The 19,098-nt window shown below is 38.1% G+C and overlaps 1 protein-coding gene across 2 annotated transcripts in view; it reads right to left on the bottom strand.

The window, feature by feature from the left end:
• SLC13A4 (solute carrier family 13 member 4) overlaps positions 1-19,098 on the bottom strand; it is a 29,792-nt gene that overhangs the window by 1,883 nt on the left and 8,811 nt on the right. For both annotated transcript variants that reach the window (XM_027902365.1, XM_027902363.1), the window contains exons 2-15: positions 18,808-18,936; positions 16,243-16,379; positions 15,853-16,034; positions 15,096-15,150; positions 13,472-13,511; positions 12,670-12,747; positions 11,029-11,219; positions 9,695-9,814; positions 6,700-6,801; positions 5,514-5,615; positions 3,953-4,050; positions 2,648-2,778; positions 1,653-1,814; positions 23-160 (exon numbers count right to left, since the gene is read on the bottom strand). In XM_027902365.1, the coding sequence (XP_027758166.1) occupies positions 23-160; positions 1,653-1,814; positions 2,648-2,778; positions 3,953-4,050; positions 5,514-5,615; positions 6,700-6,801; positions 9,695-9,814; positions 11,029-11,219; positions 12,670-12,747; positions 13,472-13,511; positions 15,096-15,150; positions 15,853-16,034; positions 16,243-16,379; positions 18,808-18,822 (1,551 nt within the window). In that variant the 5' untranslated portion in view covers positions 18,823-18,936. The remainder of the gene's footprint in view (positions 1-22; positions 161-1,652; positions 1,815-2,647; positions 2,779-3,952; positions 4,051-5,513; positions 5,616-6,699; positions 6,802-9,694; positions 9,815-11,028; positions 11,220-12,669; positions 12,748-13,471; positions 13,512-15,095; positions 15,151-15,852; positions 16,035-16,242; positions 16,380-18,807; positions 18,937-19,098) is intronic.

Below are 19,098 nucleotides of genomic sequence, written 5' to 3'. Positions count from 1 at the left end.
TATACCCAGTCTCAAGACTCACCATATCTTTAATCTGGCAGTGCCCATAACTGAAGACAATGGCATTTGGAGGATTACCCACTGGCAGCATCACCGCAAAGGAGATACACATGGTGACAGGAATCAGGGTGTATAAAGGGTTGATAAGCAGGGCTTCTGACTGAAAGGAGAGAGGGAGACAGGTGTTTTATCTAATTAATAAAAGCCTCTGCTGATAACTCAGATGAAAGGACCCTCTCCATCAAGATTATGTGAATCTTATCTCCCTAGTTTCTAAATTTAAGTGTGAAACTATTTTTTGCTTGGTTGCTTTTCTTTTTTTAGAGAAATGCTGTAATTTCAAGCTGGTCATGGTCCAGGGATCTCTCTTGGGATACTTTACACTGAGGCAGGATGGGGTTTGCTACTATTAGGCAACCTTTGTTCTTCCACTTGCTCTCTGTGTCATTCTGTATTGTATCTTATGGATCTAACACTTCAGTCTTGATTTAACATGAAGAACTTCTTTCAGTTGCTGAATATACGGGGACAACTCTGTAAAGTCCTCCTGAATGGTGGTTAGAAAAACTAGTTGTTCATGGCCCAAACTTGCATGATGATAAGGCAGTGATGATGGAAGGTTCTCTACAGTGGGCTAAAAGAATTGTTCTGCTGCTCCAGTCTTCAGCAGTGGTGCAATTTTGCATTTTCATTTACACTGATTTGGCCTAGTTTTACGTCAGAGGAAAAGGGAAGGGTATTTCCAAAGCCAACAACATTTCAGGGAGGGAAGTGTTTCTAGGTTACTTTTGCAATCAAAAAAGAGAGACTGCCTTAAGATGGCAGTTCAGACTACTATAAGTAGATTACTGGTATAAACTTTTCTTTAGGAGAGTCTCTTTCTGCATGGAGCAGAAGTAAATCCGAACTCCTAAGCTACACAAATGTAATTAATTATCTTCATCTGACCATATCTTCATATTATCTCAGAGCCATTCACATGCTGTGGAACAGTCCCCTAACCTTGTTATGTCATGGAAAGATGATTAATAACCTGCCTTCTTTATAAGAAAAGCTTCACATTACATAAATTAAAATATATAGGACATTTTCTGTAATTGTTATTCCAGTATAAAATGAAATTATTGTGTCTTTCCTCTGCTTTTGTCAACAGTATCCTGAATTTTTTGCTCTTCCTTACAAACATTTCTGTTTTTCATGTTGGAAGATAGTATGCTTACCAGTTTTCTCCCTTGAACAATTTTAAATCTGAAATAAGATTCAGTACTTTAGCCTTTTAAAAGTAGGGAATAGGTGACTTCTAACTAATGAACAAGACATTTAAAATAATCTTGATAAAATTATCTCAAGTTTTATGTGAAATTCTTGATTGCATCATAACCTTTTCTTGTACTTAGAGTGAACCTTTCCTTGTACTTAGTGCAGGAGCTGTTTTCACTTTGTCTGAGAGGTATTAAATAAATTCCTTGGTGCTAAAATATGCTTTTGGCTGCCCAAGTTTATTATTTTTCCTAATCCAAAGACTACAGAACAGTAGCTTGGGAACTGGGGCTGAGATTCATGTGAACACAGTGCCAATACCCTGACATCCTGAAACATTCCCACAAGCCTCTCAGGAACAACAGACTAAAAATGTCATTGTTTTAACTCACCATGCTGCATAAAATAGGCAGAAAGATGGTTATAGTTGCTGGGTTACTAACAAACTCTGTTACCAGGGATACCAAAATGCAAGCCAGCAGGGTTACAGCCCAGTAGGGAAGGCTGCTCAGGGAGAGCATTTGACGTCCAACCCACGTAGAGAGGCCAGAGGTCTGGGGAAAGGACAGAGACAGAGGCATAAGAATTGCTAAATACTTAGTATGTTTTACAAACAGATTCTTCTCTTTGTGGCAATTTACAACAGAGAGTCCCTCCAACAAATAAACAAAGTTAAGGTCAATGTTTTTTGTATTTACTTTTGTTCAGTAAACTGGATTTCACTGCAGTGCCTAATAAATAGTAAGGAAGAGGTACCTTTGGCAGTTAATAACATTAAAAACATACCAAGGCTGATCTTCCCTCTTTCTTCAGTATGTGAACTGGAGTATAGGAAATTGGTGATGAAGGATTGCACCTTCTGGGTAGAATTAATTTTGAGATTAAGATGCACAGTTGTACTTGTCTACATGTAGGAGTCTGTAGGAGAGCTGAATGTGTATTTAGGAATAATACTCAGTGCAGATATAGTCAGTAGGGCCTCGACTATGGTTTGGCCATTCAGCACAAGGAGTCTCACTCAGGTGCCTAAAGAGGAGCATGCAGTGAGAGCTGAGATGTTTCCCCTCTGTCTGGTTAGCTACTAGTTGAGAAAGTGTGAGATGTCCCTCAGATTCTCTGTCGTGCCTGCTGGCCCTGCAGACATGCCATGAATATCTAGATGTTCTGAAGCACCTGAAATGGCAGATACTTACACAAATGTCTTGAGCTCTGGCCATCTTTTTGTTAGCTAGATATAAGCTGTCCATTAAGTGCAGAGAGGAGGCACTAGATTAAATACAAACTGGGAAGTATCCACATTGTAAATCCAAACTAGGGAGCATGCAAAGGGATAAAAGTCCAGGCTAATGATTCTTTTTGGAAGGAGGATAAAAATCTAAATCAATACCTTGCATCCAGCTGCTAAGGCATAACCTCCTCCAACCAACACTACAATCTCCCAGGGCATGGTCTTCTGGAAGTCCTTCCAGGTAATGATGGGATCCATTGTGTTAATGTCTGTTGACTTTTCACCACCTCCTATATCAAATAAAACAAATGTGTGACCAGTATTATACTGTCCCTTTTCTAAGATCTTCACATTTTTCACACTCCTACGAATAAGTGAATATGCATAGGAATTATCTTGAGAACTGTCTGAGAGAAAGGCAAAGAAGCAGAGCATAGCCTATTTCTCTGGTTAGCCTGGCCTCAGAAAACACAACATATTAACTCCAAATGTCCTGACTTCCCCTTGGCTGCTCTTTTGATGTAAATAGTTGTAAACCCTTGAGTTTCATTTAATAGATTTTTGAGGGACTGTGGGCTCTGTTGTACATGTATATGTACAAATATCTGTAGACTACAAAGGTGGTGTTACAATGAGATTATATTACCAAAGAAGGGCTATGAAGTAGGTCCTGAAGCCCAATAAAGTGCATTTGTGCTCTAGGACATTTTTTTTTTTTTAGGTGCCTGAGTATTTTCTTGAAGGAGGAGTTAAAGTGTCATTTTTTTTCCCTGAAACCTGTATTATATATGAAAGTATATATATATATATATATATATATATATATATATATATATATATATATACATTTGTAATGTCTCTATAAGGCTCTAACAGACAATTCTATTTTCACAGAAAAATAGTGCTTCAGCACTGCTGAAAACCTGGCACATCAAGCTGATCACTACCACTGAGTGCTACCCAAATGTGAATGTGAAATCACAATCATTATTATTATCAAGAAGACTATGAGAGAAGTGTTGGACAATGTTGGAACACTGTATGGCACTTTCTGACCTCTTTTATGTTTATCTTATGACTTTATCAGTGATTTCTGATGTATAAGTGATGACCAATTTCTTTACTGGTGCTTTATCTTCAGCTGATTTTGCGCTACAGTGCTTTAATATAAAACTCCATCTGAACCAATCCTAAAGCTCAGTCCTAAATTTTAATAATTCCACTAGCACAGAACAGGTGGCAGTCTCAGATATAAAACCTATTTGTTATCCTTTGAATGAGACAATATGAATTATAGCAAAGGAAAAGGAGGTCTGATGTTGGAAGGGCTGGTATCAGAGGAGAAACTAAACACTGACCTGCCAACATAAAAGTCTCTTCTTAGAAATTTTTACAGAAAACATAAAGTGTCATTAAAGAAAATGGAAAATGTGCCAGCTTTCTTCCTTGCTGGATCCTCCTCACCTTTTTCCCTTTTCCAAAAACATGGCTTTTTTGCTGGAATCAGGAAAAGGAGAAAACCAAGAAATAGAGAGACAGTGGCATCAGTCCGGTAACCTTTCCTAGGAAGGAAACAGCGAGGTTGTCATGAAAACACATTAACAGAAACATTTCTAAACAAGATAAAAGCTCCAAGCACATTTTTGCAGGTTTAGTTTCATTTCCACGTCTGAAGTCATACTAACAGCCCACCAGAAAAATATGTCTGCATATTAAGGATACAAATTGGATTTTTTTTCCCTGTTTAATAAACTGACTCCTGTAGCCAACTTCAATCATAAACAATTTTTAAAATTCAGGTGGGGAAAAAAAAATTCCTTTTGCTTTAAAAATCTATTAACTTGGAGGTACAGAAATATAGTGTGCTTACTAGAAGCAAGAAACAGTAAACACATTCTGGGGAAAAGCCAAATCCAAGTGATCTTTTAGAAATGGACTGTAGATGCATTTGAAATTAAATGTCTAAAATTCTTTCTGAAAAAAATATTTTGAGGAGTGCCAAACTCTAGTGATCTTCAAAAAACCCCAGTATTAGAAATTGGTTTTTTGTCAAAATTAGAATGAATTTTATACAGTAAAAACATAAAGAAAATTTAAGTTCAAATCACTTGTTTTTTCATGTGCAATGTGTGTTCTAGTAACTTTTAATGTAAATTGTTTCAATATTATTTAAAATAAAAGAAAAATTATTTGCTTAGTCACCATTCTCTGTACTATTTAATTTCATGGACATTTTCTTGATAAACACTTTTTTCAAAAATTTTAATTATAGTTGAATCTATTGCAGTGAAACTTCTCTATGAATGCACTAAAATGCTTTAAGCTCAAAATCCAGCCCTCTGTCAGGGGTGGACCAGAAGAGACCTACAGAGAGTGGAGAGAGATGCAAAAGAGCTGCAAGGAAGGCTCAGAAGAAGAGATCTATCTAAAAGTCTTCTAGCACCTGCAGCTGCGCAGAACCGCCTGGGAACCAGCTACAAGGCCACAGCCTTGCAGCCTCTGCAGATTCCCCTGTCTGTGCCCCCAGGCCACTCCTTCCATTCCTCTCTAGTTCTCCCTTCCCCCTGAGTGACCAGACATATTCCCTACAACCTATCCCTCCAAAAGCCGTTATCACTAACACTTGGGATTTGATGTTTCCTAGCAAGAAACCCTCCTCTGTTCCCAAACCTTCTGTATTCCCCTGTATATAAACTGTCTTCTTGTTTTAATAAACGCCATTTTGTGGGTCACTTATCCGTGTGATCAATTCCCCATACAAAATGTGCCACTGGGTCTGTCGCGGGACAAACCTCCATCTGCGATAGCCCTCTTCTTCTATTACACTTGAAATGTGTTTAATTTACTTCCTCTATTTAATTCAATCTCTACAGCAAGAAAGAATAGAACTTGCCTCTATATGAACAGATATAGTTTAAAAAGTAAAAATCCTAATTGGCTGATAATGTCTTGAGGCCAAGAATTATTGTAGAAAGTCAGAAGCAAAGCCATATTCCTGTGCAGTTGTTTAGGGAATTTTACTTACTTCTCAAAAAAAGATGACCATCCTGGTACAAAGCCAGGCTCACGAGTAAACCAAAGCAAGGTCATCAGAATGAAGAAGAATCCAGTCACCATCTCAGGATAGCTAGAAATAAAAGGAAAAAAAACTCAACAAACAAACCCAAGGACAAGTTCCAGAAGAAGTAGGAAAGTAGAAACTGCCTTCAAAAAAGGATAAAAACATATGGAAAATAATAAGGAAGGTTAGTTTGCATTAAAGAATTCTAGATTTGGCTCCCAAATGAGAACCATTTAAACCCAGTAAAAAACAGGATAAGAATATCCATCTATATTTGCAATTCAATCATTCATGGGCAAGACCTGGAGGAAAATATTCCTAAATGCTTGTTTTGTGTTTGCATTATTATCTGATTAAATGTGTTCGCAAGGTAAAGCTCATATTAGCATTCCACTGTAAACACATTCTCGACATTTTTTACACGTGTAGAAAGCCTAGGAGCAAAAGACAATGTAAATTAGCACAGATGGTGCACACAAGGTGACTTGAGGATACTTGAGGTGACCTGAGGATTTTTAATTTAGCATAGATTTAAATTAAGTATTATTTCATGTTTGGAAACAGTCTGAACAACAGTCTAGTTTCAGAGTCCATGTATTCAGCCAGTTTACCTGCCAATATTTCAACTGAACAGCACAGAAATGTTTTGAGAAGAAGGGATTTTGTGATGGATTATCCCTTTTGAAAAATGAAACTCTTGTGAAATAATCTTTCCAAGAGACATTTCTTGCAGTCATGCATAAACATTACTGGCAGATGTAAGGGCTGGACAAGTCATGGCATGGGGTAAAGCCTTTGCTGAACTTCAAGGCTCAAAATAAGTATGTGCCTGAATTGAGAAGGGGGGTCCTTCAATGACTGTTCAAAAGTAGAGACAAACCTTGAATGAGATGACCTTCGAACCCTGATATAAACTTGAATCTTTTATGTCCTTTTTCATCAGACATAAATAAATTATTAAATGCACCCATGCTTGTAACAAAGTATTTGATTTTATTAATTTTTGCATTTAGTTCCTCTCCTGGAAGTAAAGAAAACTGGTTGATAGTTTTAGACTAAGCTACATGAGCCAAATGCAACATGGAGGGCAGCAGGTAAGGATGGTTCTGCCTAGAGAGGCAAATTCCTGAGGAAAGCAAGTCTGGTTTACCTAACATTTCCCAGTTTCTTGTATTCTTCTTGAATTCTTCTTTCTGACATTTCTTCACGTTTGGTCTTCTTCTTTTTGCTCACAGAACAGGTCTCCTTAAAACTGAAGCACATTGCACATTAAAATTAGACAAGGGCATAAAGTGGAACAAAAAAAAGTAATTAAAAAACAAAACCAAACAAACAAAACCAAACAAAACAAACCAAAACAAAATGGAAAAAAAAAATACCACAAAAAAACCAAAACAAAAGCAGCAATGAGGTAAACTGAAAATTATGATACCAAAGATGGTTGAGGATCAAGAGTGGGTCAAGGTCTGATGCCAAGGTGAAGGGAATCTACTGTATGTGATCTTTGATTATTCTGGTTTCAAGTTCTTCTGAGATTCAATTCTACACATAGTTGGAAGGTCCCCAGGGTGCTCTGACTCATAGTGACTGGTGTCACTGAGCCTTCTTGAGCCATGGCTGAGCTCCCTTTGTGGAGGCTTCCTCAAAGAGCTGGTGGTGGCCAAATATTTCTGGTGCCAGAAACCTCCAAGCCATGGCTGATTTCTATCATCACATGGAAAGATTGTGACAGAGGCCAGCTATCAACAGAAATTTTTCACTGGGTAACTATGCTTTCCAGTTGGATCACGGGTATCTGACATATTTGGGGTCTGGTCTGGCTTTTGAGACCATATTTGACTTGAATGTTCAGGATTCACAGAAAAAAATGAGGGAAAATTGTGCTTTAGGATCCCATAACTTTCCATGACTGTCTGCTTCTGCTAATACTAGCTGTTTCTAAACCAGGCACAGCCAGATCAGGATCATATTGCCTCTGTCACAAGGCTAAGGCAGTCAGGCTGGCATTTTGTCCTGGAAAAAACACTTGTATTTCTGACAGAGGCATGAAAACACAAGCACATTTCATAACTGGATATATTCATCCTGCTATACGTTTGTATGAATGTTAGTTTATTCAGTTTGCTTTCCTCCTGTAACAAAGCATGGACATTACTAATTGAAATTAGGACACTTGCAAGCTCACTTTAACACTTTCCTTTTATTCATTCCAATAGCATTACTTTGCTGTCCTTTGAGCCACAAATCTTTGGTCACAGAGAGTGTGTATGGGGGTGGTCTAAGACAGTCTAAAAGAAGCAACAGCGGTAGGAACTTCTATAATTCTTTTAGATGTTAATGGGTACTTTTACAGTTCCTGCTATCTTGTTTGGTCTCTATTGCACTAGAGACCCAAGCGGTAGCAGTGGACAAATCGTGGACTGCAATCTCTCTTCATGTATCTGGTTAAGGCCAGATTCTCAAAGGAATTTGTGTAGCTCAAGCTCCAGACAGGCCCTGTCTGTTTAACAAAAAGACTTAACCAAGCTCTTTGTTTCACATGGGCACTTTTTTTAAAGCTCATTTAGCACTGCCCTGCACCTATAAGTACTTTAAATTTCCTTATAAGCCTTGCTGTTAGACTCCAGCAAAATCCACCAGCAGTAATGCAGAGGCTGAAAGAGAAGGGCTATATGGTTTATAGTGGCCAGTTCCACAGTAATGATTCTACCCTTAGCTCTGCTTTGTTGGTAAACATCTCTTGATGGGTCCATTCTCTTTCACTGTTGACCTAGCCTTGTATGACATGCTAAAACCAAGTCTGACATGTTATTCCAGCTGGATCAAGTAAGAATAGACTGATGACACTTAACTTCCTAGGAAAATAATATGAAAATTGCAGGAATTGATTAAACATTTATGCACAAGCATTAGGCAGCTGTTTCAACATGTTTCAAATGTTTCCAGGCTTAGGAGGATGTGAAGGTAGAGTATTGTAGCCCAGCTCTGAACATAATATGTTCTTTAATGAACTGTAGTGAATAGCAGTCAGAGATTAAGGAGGCTTAGAATCAACTAGTACTTCTTAAAAAGTCGATAATGCTTCAGTCTCTGGTATTATTTAGAACAACATTAATCAGCATGAGGTCTTGGATGCAATGTGGAATTTCAATTATACTTTAAAATACAAAAAGTAATTGAGGGTCATGTTAGGACCTGTTTCTTCTCAAGATTAAAAAAAAGGGGGGGCTATTATTAGCCTTTTAATTTGGAACTACAGGACTCAGGAGACTGACTGAAAGGGGCATGGAGCCATTCACCTCTAAATTACTTCTTCAAATCTAGTCAAGGTCAGCAACAAACAGAAGTCATTATCAATGTATTCATTGTCTTAGGTGAAATAGTGATGTCAGTTCAGTTTACTTTTAAGAGTAGACTAAATCAAATTAGGTCACTTTAATTCTGAGTAAGTGTGTCTGCATCACAATTTAATGCTGATTAACTAATCCACTTTAAATGCACACATTTAGGTAATTTTCATTAACTTTGCTGAGTACCTGTGTAAAGACAATAGGTGGTACAAATAAACTAGAAGACTGAGCCTTTTTCTTGTTCTGAGGCTTTGGGACTTGCTAGTTTTAAATGTTTTTGTCTCTTAGGCTCTGAGTCTTTTCTGCTTTAAAGATAAATATATATGGAATATATTTACATTTAATTTAAACTGATCTTACACTAATTTCATTGATCTGGGGAGAGATCTGAAAAGTAGCTTGCACAATTGCAGTTGTTTTTCTATTCATCTTTTAAGTTGTGCTTTTCCAAAAGGACTCTTAAGAACATATTTGGTCCACAAGGGAATCCTCTTTGTCATAAGAGTAAAAAAAAAAAAAAAAACAACCAAACACAAAACATTTGAATGCTTAATAAGGATGTCTATCAGCAATACCTAGGCACTTCACTCTCGAGCAGCAATACTGTATAGTGCTGTCTATGCAGCACAGCTAAGCAGTAAGATTTCCTCTGGTAATTGTTCTGGCAAAAAGAAGAAGAAAATTGTGCCTGAAATTTTGTCATTTGCCAGTGAAAGCAACTTTATGAGATTTGTTCTAGAGGACTGCAGATATCTTGCTTTCACAGTCCATGCATCTTGAACAAATTTCACTCACTTGCAACCCAAGAACAGCCAATGCATCCAGAACCAAGTCAGCACCAGCATGATGAGGGAGATGGGGAAACTGAATAAAAACCAGGTTCCAAAATTCACCACTTCAGCATTGGGGTATTGACTGTAGAGAAAAAAAGAAGTTAGAACACTAAAAGTATCTCTAATATGCCTAGTTACACACACATATATATGTATCTATATTTGTCATGTCATGATACAAAGATTCCATCAGTATGCATTTGCAACAGCTGCATTACATACGCATAGTGAAAATAATTGCCAAAAAATGTCAATCATTGACCTCCTCTGACCAATGGATGAGCCACAGAGCACTTCAAACCTTTAAAAATGCCAGATGGCCTGGATTGTCTAGTACTACTAACAGCAGTGAAATTCTGTCCCTACTTACGGTTTATATCAAAGCTCATTTTAGTGTTGGCAAACTTTAGAATGATTACACCCATAACCGCTGTGTATGTCTCCTCATGGACCACACAAATGATGACTGCATTCTGCTGGGCTCTGGCAAAGGTGTTTGATGTGTGCATTTGATGCAACTGTCATAAAAGCAAGATCTTTGGAAATTCTGTAAAATCCAAATCCTTGCAATGAGCATGACTTCTGAACTTTGCTACCACCACTTCAGAGAGAGACATGAAGGACGTCATGGCAGTAGAGGTAGCAGTAGATAACCAGAATCGGTCTGAGCTTGGATGCAGATCGGTCCATGGGTAGAAGTACCACCAGTCTTCTGACAGAAAAACATTAATGTCTTTGCCAATGAAACATTCATGTCTTTGAGAGTCCTGGGCATATGATAGAGGAAATATTTAGATCTTGAAGACCTGCTTCTCTTCTTCTCTGAAGTAAATTTTTGCACTATATGTTGAGCAGCCCAAGTACCACTAGTGATGCCTTTAGATTCACTGTAAGAACTCACTTTCTGAGAACCCAGAGAACAACTCAAAGCTGATTGTATGACATTTCTTCTTATGTGAGTATTTCTTTGTCTTCCTTGCTATGTCTTCATGGCGTTAGTGTTTGCTTTTCCAGAGGGTCTGCTGCCTTCATGATGATCAGCTTTTCAAATCAAAAGAAGTTGCAGGAAAAAACCTAAATGTTACCACATAGTAAGGGATTTTTATTTGGCATGAGAGAAAGATACAGATATGTGTTAACTTAAACTTCCCCTTTCAAACATTAACCATTAGTAATAACATTAGAGGAGGCAGCAAATTTTTCTTCAGAGAGACTGTCTTAGGAGGGTTCCTTGAGGTAGTAAAAACCCATGGGGAACACCGCCCACCATTCTCACGAAATCACAGTATCACTTACTTATTGAAGTGCTCTAAGAATATGAGGCTGGTGGAGGTCCCTATGATGGTTGTCAGTCCCCCAATGGTTGCTGCATAGGAGATGCTCAGTGAGAGGCATTTACAGACCATGTGGTCGTGTCTGGTTTGATACCGGTACTTAGTAGTCAGGCCTAGATCTGAGGGTTCAGGAGGAAGGACCAGGATCTGAGCCTGTGAAGGGATAGTAGATACAGACAGTAGATGATCAGAATGGCAGCACAACTTACTCTAATGCCATAGTGATACAGATTTGTATAAGAGAAATAGGTTTGTATAAGAGAAGGCAGTTTTTTTCTTCACAAGGCTTAACTGGGGTCAGACCTGGAAACATGTCCAGGGGCCTGAAATTGCCTCATCAGTGGCAGAAATGTAGGACAAACAGTAATTGGACTTCTGGCTAAGGTTTGAGCCAACTCCGGCTCTGACTGGAATACCAGTGGGATATAAAAAGCCCTTAAAGGCTGCAGGGATGGGATGCCAGCACTGCAGGAGTAGCAATCCATAATCCTTGAGACTTATGAGGAGCCACCAGATAAAGGCTTGGTGAACATTTTGCACTTACGAGCTCAGGGCTTCTAATTTGGAATGGAGTGCTAGGGGTCACAACCCTAGGCATGAAAAAGGCTGGGCAGTGAGAATGTGGAAGAAAAACATGCCAGAAAATTTTGCTCCAGAAGCAACTTCCTCATCAGTAACGGGAAACTATCTATTTTGGTAAATCAAGTTGTAGTGGGAAGAAAGGTACAATACTTCCAGGCATGTTATATGCAAGCCAGGGCTGTAATTTAGGGATGAGGAAAAAGGCAGAAAGTGGTTTAGATAGATTTTTATCTTGGCTTATCTAGTAAAATCAGTCATACTATAGGTTCATCATCATTGTGAGGATAAAAATTACTAAAATCCTGTAGGTTAAAAGTGAAATGAGTATATTAGTTAAAAATAAGAATTGGACATTTATTAATATGGGTGTAAGAGAAAATTAAGTATTGGGACCAGTGCATTTTGGAAACATACACTTAGATTTTTTTTTGAACTGTGAATATAAATCCATGTGTTGATTTTAGCAATTCAATCTTGGCCATCAATCCAAACAGCAATCTCTTCTTGGATCCACTCAAGAGAAGTAGAAATACTGTAATGGACTGATTTGATGAAGGATTTTGAGGGTGGATATTTTGGAAGACAAAAAGGAGGTGGATACTAAGACTACATAACAAACTGACGGAACAGATTAATGGTCCATACCTGCTGCTGTTTTCATTCTGAGTAGAATTTTATGTGTCAGGGATTATTATTTTTGAGTTTAGCTATTTTACAAGGAGGATTTGCAGAAACAAAGTGGCTAGTACAGTCAAATAATAAGGGAAACTCGGGATCACATTAATGAATGTAAAGCTAAATTAATTGTCCCAGCTATTGGAGGAGGGTCTTCTGAACATATCTGTGCTCAGCGTATCTAAATGGGAGCAAGAACTAGCAAAGGACCAAACCAGAGCTGAGGAAAGATGATGGAGAATGATTCCATGTATACAACTTACAAGGAATAAATATGAAACAGTGGAGAGCAGGTGATATTCACATCTGAGTTTTACCTCACACCCCAAGTCCAACACTTCCTTACCTGGGGTAGGTGCTGCCCATTGCTCTGAGAATTCATTGTGCCAGTAGGGTTGGCTATCATGTGCATACCATTCATACTCTGTAAGGAGACAAATACCTTTAAATTAGCCTTTCTTATGTTCCATGGGGCACTTAGAAAAGAATTTATGATGCTTCCTAAAGGTCATTGGTAGTAGGCTTTGGAGAAAAAAAAAAAAAAAATTTGAAACTACAACAACAAAATCCAACCCACTAAAAGATCAGATGTAAATTTTACACTGGAAAAGAAAAAAAATAATAAAAAAAACCAACCAAACATAACCCTTTTTATTTTAAAGTGATCCTAAAATCAGATTAGAGTGAGATTGGGTCTTCTTCCTCTGTCATGTAGGAGAATCTAACAAGTCCCTTGCTAGAGGCTATGACTTTGTCATATGTGTAGTCTGTTCTAGTAACAGAGATGTCTCAGCTGATAAAGCTGGAAATACCCAGACAATAAAAGATCATATCTGAATTTGTTAGAAAACATATGGAATTGTTAGTTTACTGACTGGATCTCAGGATCTCCAGCAATAAGTACGATAAACTTATATTGTTATGTGCTTATTTTGTTATTGTCATGGAGCTAATGTTCCCCAACTTGATTAGGACAAGCAGGCCGATAGGTTAAATACAAAGCAGGACATTCTGCAATAAATACTCTCTGCCAACAACCAACTCTTATTTGAAATAAACAGGTTTTTTTGAGAGCTATGTGGATTCTGCTCTGATGGTTCCTGGATTAGAAGATAATGTAGCTCAGAAGATACTACCTATCACAATACCTTTGAGTGCATCAAGGAGCTGAAGTCAGTAGTAGTAGCACTAAAAACAAAGAAAGGAAAATATACTTTATAAATTCCTGTTCACCCAGCTCCTTCGAAAGGCACACATCATGGGTAGGAGGGGCAACCTCTGCAGGAGAACTAGTGCCTATTTAATGGTGAATACCATTTATTAGAACCTCTTATGTGGTCTCTTGGCCACATATGTCAGAGTCATCATTGTGTTTCACAGCTCCACCTCTAGCCATGTAGCAATGGTGTTCCACCTCCATGCAAGAAAATATTTGTGTCCTTTGTATTATATATACCCCATTCTAGAAGAGGACTCAATTCACAGTGGAGTTAACCACCAGGTAATCCAGCACTACTACTGTCTATTCTAGTCAAGTTCTTCCTCTGCCAACTTTTTGGCACGTGGACCATGAAAACAATCCTTAATTCCAGAAGATGTGCTACTTTTCCTGCCAAATTTCAAGCTTTTTTTCAAGTAATACTATTTTAACAATAGTTCTTTTTGAAATATCCAACATGTACTCTTCAACAGGGCTTAAAGGGATTAATGGCACAATGCCAAACTGAAAATTTAGTTCTGTGTTGTGCACAAAATGTGGCTGGGATATAAAAGAGATAACAGAGGGAATATTGGAGAACCCAATAGTCTCTAGACTACTGAGATAACTGTTCGGACCTTGCAAGTTAACTTGAAGTCATCAACCTATGCTGTTTGAATGATAATGTTTGTTTTAAAATAAATTAAAATTTAAAGTAAGAGAAATAAGAACTTGTTTCTCTTTTATTAGGAACAGTTGTGAACATTATAAAAGGAGCTCCAGGAGGGACTGAGCAATTATTTTCTCACACTTCATAAGAAGATGCTCCTCAGGATTTACCCTATAATACATTTCTACGATATCAGCTTTGTGTATTCCCTTGTGTATCTTGAACTGATGATTAATTTGATAATTTGGCAAAGAAATTAGTCCATTGCTTGGTTTACCCTTTTCATCTTACTAGATTCTACCTGAAATAGTGACCTGGTTGAAACTGTCAGTGTTTCAAACCTCCAAAAAAATTTGTCTATATTTAAAGAAATCTTTTAAAAATTTTTTGGGGGAGAAAGATTATTTTTCTGTTGGTTCTCTCTCCCATCATTGCCCCACCTCCCTCCCCTCCCACTCTCTTAAATGCAGACAGTTCAGACTTCCTTCAGGAATGCTCTGTAAGTGATTTCCCTATGGATATGTCCTGTGGTCACTCCATATGTATTTGGATCCTCTCCATCACTGTTCCTTAAGGGGAACAGAAATAAAAGTCTGTGGACAGCACTCTCTTACACAGCAAAAAACCACATACTTCAAAAGAGCTTTCAAACCCCAAGAAACATTTTCCTTCTCCCTAAAATGTTCACGATGTTAAAAAAGAATAATGAATACTGCGAAGCTTTAGTGAGATCCAGACCATTACATTAATCCCATTTATCATGTAAGCCTTCCTTGTCAGTCACATGCGAAACATTCCCTTGTAAGCTTCTGCTTGCCCTTCCTGGCTCTACTCCTGGGCTCCTCTCATTGCAACCTGTGTAGGGCTCAAATCTCCAGTCCTGATGTACAGGGTTCATTCTTACTCCTCATTGATGAAGATAAGCTCCAGTGAAGGTTGGCCATGCTTTTCGCTGAGACCTGCAACAAAGGAAGAGAAAGCAGCCCTTGGGGTAAGAACTGAGCTGAGCCCCTGGATCACACCACTGGACCTGGAGAGGCTGCTGCAAACAAAAAGCTTGTCCAAACCATCTCAAGTGCTCTCTCTTTATACAGCATTTTATTATTTTGTATTGTACTGATCATGTGCCTCTGGCAATTACAAGTCTATAATGCCCTACACATAATAGACAAGGTTGGATGAAATAATTTTCAGCCTGGAAACTGTAAACTGAAAGAAAGGAGATATTTTTTTTCTTCCTAAATTCTTTCTTTCTGGGAAGGAATGAACAAAATGAACTTTAGAGCCCTTATCAATTTTTTATTTTGGGATTGTCAAAGAGAACACTTTTGGACCTCTTCTAAATTTCCTGAATTTTGTCCTCAGGGGTTTCCTTCCAACTCTGTAAAATCACATGATCTAAGAGTTTATGACACACAAACTCCAGTAGATGCCTTAATTCATTATAAATAGTTTTCCAACTCCAATTCTACCATCACATCTTAAAACTTTTTTTCATTTTTTGAAAGGAATGTCAGAGTACAAAAGGAAAGAGTATAGATCAGTGTCTTTGACAGTATAAGTCAGACAGATCTGACCTTGACAGGATTTGAATAACATGTATCAACAAGTTTGGTCACTACTACACAAATGAGCAAAGAATGACCAACATTGACAAATACCTATTGGCTTCTTTTCTTCAGTAATGGTGCTGCCTTCAGTACTGATGACCTCACACTCCTCCTCAGCATTCACCAGCTCCTGGAGCACTGCCTCCACAATTGGCATCACCATGGCTGTGGTGGATGTGTTGGAAAGCCACATGGAGAGCACCGTGGTGCAACACATAAAGCAAAGAAGCAACCTGGAGTGCAATATAGGGAAATCCAAGGAGTTAGAGGTGGCAGAAAGAGGATGAGAAAATGTGTAAGCTTTCAAACTCTGAAAAGAAAGATGGATACGGAAAAAGAACCCCAAACCAAGCTAGCTTGCGCCCATGGATGGGAAAATCAGAGTAGTTTAGAGCTGCTGCTGTCAGGCTTAGACTACCCCAAAGTCAGAGGTTCACTCACATGCCGGGCTTGGCTCCAGCCATCATGACCATGCGCAGGGCAATTCGCTTGTGGAGATTCCACTTTTCTACAGAAGCTGCCACACAAATCACACCCATGAGGAGCAAAGTTGTGTTCTTGAAATATTCAGCAGCCACCTTTATTAAGGGCCAAGGGGAAGCAGTCAGTTAAAAAAGCAGTAACTGCAGTACACAGAAAGCACGCTGAATGAGAAGTAATGTGGTATCGCACGCTTTTGGTCCCCAGAGAGTAAGAATGACAGGGAGCTGGAGAACATGAAGAACTCATAAGTCAAAATATCCTCTTTAATCTATTTTGTGTTGTGTTTATGAATAACAAGGATCTATACCCAATTGTTTTTAGGCTTCTCAGTTTTGAAGAGGTCAAGAGAAATGTTACTTTTTTGGGTAGGATGTTCAGTGCCTGCAGTTAATCTGTCATACTCAGCTAGGCTCACACAGAAACAGTCACAGACAAAACTCTGCACTGAAGGCAGCTTATTCATGTGCTTCAACTGCTTTTTCATTCTGGAGATATAGTTGTCTATCTTGTTTATATTTATTCTGTCTTGTTCAACTTCTGGGTGAAATGTGGTATCCCTAGAACCTACAGCTTAAGAAAAAGAGTCCTGTGGGACAGGCTCTTTGAATGCAATTAAGAAAGGTTTTTATACTGCTGCAGTGATCCACAAATCCTGTGCCAAAACTTTTCACATTGGAAATCTATCTCCATTTTATCAGGAAAATAGGGAAAAGTTTCAAGAAACAGAACTTCAGTTTAAAGAGAGTGAGCAAAAACCATCAAAATGGGAGTAAATTTACAAACAGGTGCTTGAATCCTAACTAAACTTTTAATTTCATTCTGATGCAATCCTTCTTAAGCTGTTGCTGGAATACTTTTCCAAACCCATAATTTCTTCAGTTTAAAACTATTCCTCTAACCAAATGTAGGTGCCAGCATTTTAAAACAATTAAGATCAGAGGAAACATTGTCCTCGGCAAGACTGACACTCCTTCATAAAAGTGCAAGAATGACACCAATGTTATTCTGTGAAATCTGCAACAACTTATGTATTGAATTACTTTTATTTAATAAACACCCATAGTGATCTAAATAGACTTGGCCAACATAGCTGTGTGCCAGAACTTTTAAATATTGCTTTTTTGGCTTTCTTCCACTGTTTTTTTTCCTCATTAATTTTCTTTTTTTTTTTTTTTTCCCTGCTACTCTATTATAAAAAGATCTTGAGGTGAATGAAATAAATCCATCAAGCCAGCAGAAAAAAAAATCTCTTGTTCTCCTTTATTCCTTTCACAGTCGTTTTGGAGAAACCAATGAATGTTAACAGTGTTTTTAATACCCACATACATATATATGCACTTATGTTCTTAAGCCCCTGTGAGTTATTTGTAGCTTAAAGTGCTAGGCAAGAGAGCCCTGGGTCACTCTAGAACAGCAGGCTGGAAATATTGCAGCATCATCAGAGTTGTTTATTTTTTAAATACGAGGGGGGTTATTTCTGTTCCTAAAGCAAATAATACAATCTCTACAGTAGTCCCACTGTCATTTTATTTGATTTTATATTGAATTTCTGTCAGGCTACCATTAAATTTAATGTAAATGCCTAACTACTTTACCTTTATGATAGGAAAAAATATTTTGAAAGTACTGAATTGTGTTGGCATGGAAATGATTATATTACATCACTGGGAGAAATAAGGCAGGTCATAAAATTTTTGGTTTGTACCTTTCTCTATCCATTTATTGGGATCTCCAGTGCTATATTGTGATAGAAAGTCAACAAATTTATGGTTGCTATATATTATTCTGTGTTCTTATCTGTGTTTCTAGTCCTTTAATCAAGTGTGAGGCTCCCTTACCCTCCCCCTCCAAAAAAAAAAAAAAAAAAAAAAAGAGAGAAAAAAGCAGGGGGAAAAAAGTTGTTGATGAAATAAAATAAAATCTTGGCATATCATGAAAAAAGTAACATTCAAGAAAACCCTCAAGTAACCACGTTCAGAACTGATGATATAGACTTTTTTGTACAGCTCCTTTTTTGCCTGAGAATTCATGGCTACAATGCAGCATTAGGTCACAGCTTCGAAAAAGGACTAAACATTCACCCAGACAACACACAGACAACAAAATTACCTAGTCTTTTACTCTAAATGGTAACTATTTTTAGCATATGTAGCCTCCTTTTGCCTTAAATGTCTTCTATAACAAACGTAACTGGAAAGAAACTTCAGAGTGTGTCCCATACTGCTCTTTACAGGCTTTTGAAGAAGGGGAAAGTTGAGGTCCTTTGATGCAATGTGTTTTGGAAATTGTTGGTGCTGCAGTAGCTGAAAGAATGGACATCCTTCCTGGCTAATATAGTCAATATTATATCTTATATCTATCTTCAGTAGAAGAAAGAGCTATTCAGACCAAGTTTCACATTACAAGATGTACCCTTCTTCCTCCCATACCTCTAAGTCTTGCCATTGCACTAAGATTAGTCTTATTCAAATAATTAACTGAGAGTAAGAATACCAGATAACAAAAGGTTCACAATGGTCTGACCTCACTGGACTTCATGACTCCAAAAAGTGGGTACAGGAAAGCAGGAACTAAGGCTGCTGCACCAAGAGGTACAGCTTCGGAGACCCAGTACACGGCCGTCACGATCAGCACGTAGGCACATGAGGCTTCCTGCAGGGACAAGGCACAGAGGTTACGTGTTACTGCCCCACCAGCAGCTGTGGAGGCTTTGTGAACAAAGCTGTGAACTTGTTCGTAGGATTCATCAGACTGTAGGTGCCTGTATTTAAAAAAAAAAAAAAATCAAAAAGGACCGTATTAGGACCTCCTGAA

Source organism: Empidonax traillii, unplaced genomic scaffold (assembly GCF_003031625.1).
Source record: "Empidonax traillii isolate 1590-97213 ecotype Southwest subspecies unplaced genomic scaffold, ASM303162v1 scaffold867:size481033, whole genome shotgun sequence".
In the NCBI taxonomy this organism is placed as follows: domain Eukaryota; kingdom Metazoa; phylum Chordata; class Aves; order Passeriformes; family Tyrannidae; genus Empidonax; species Empidonax traillii.
This window is presented reverse-complemented; position numbering and strand designations above follow the sequence as displayed.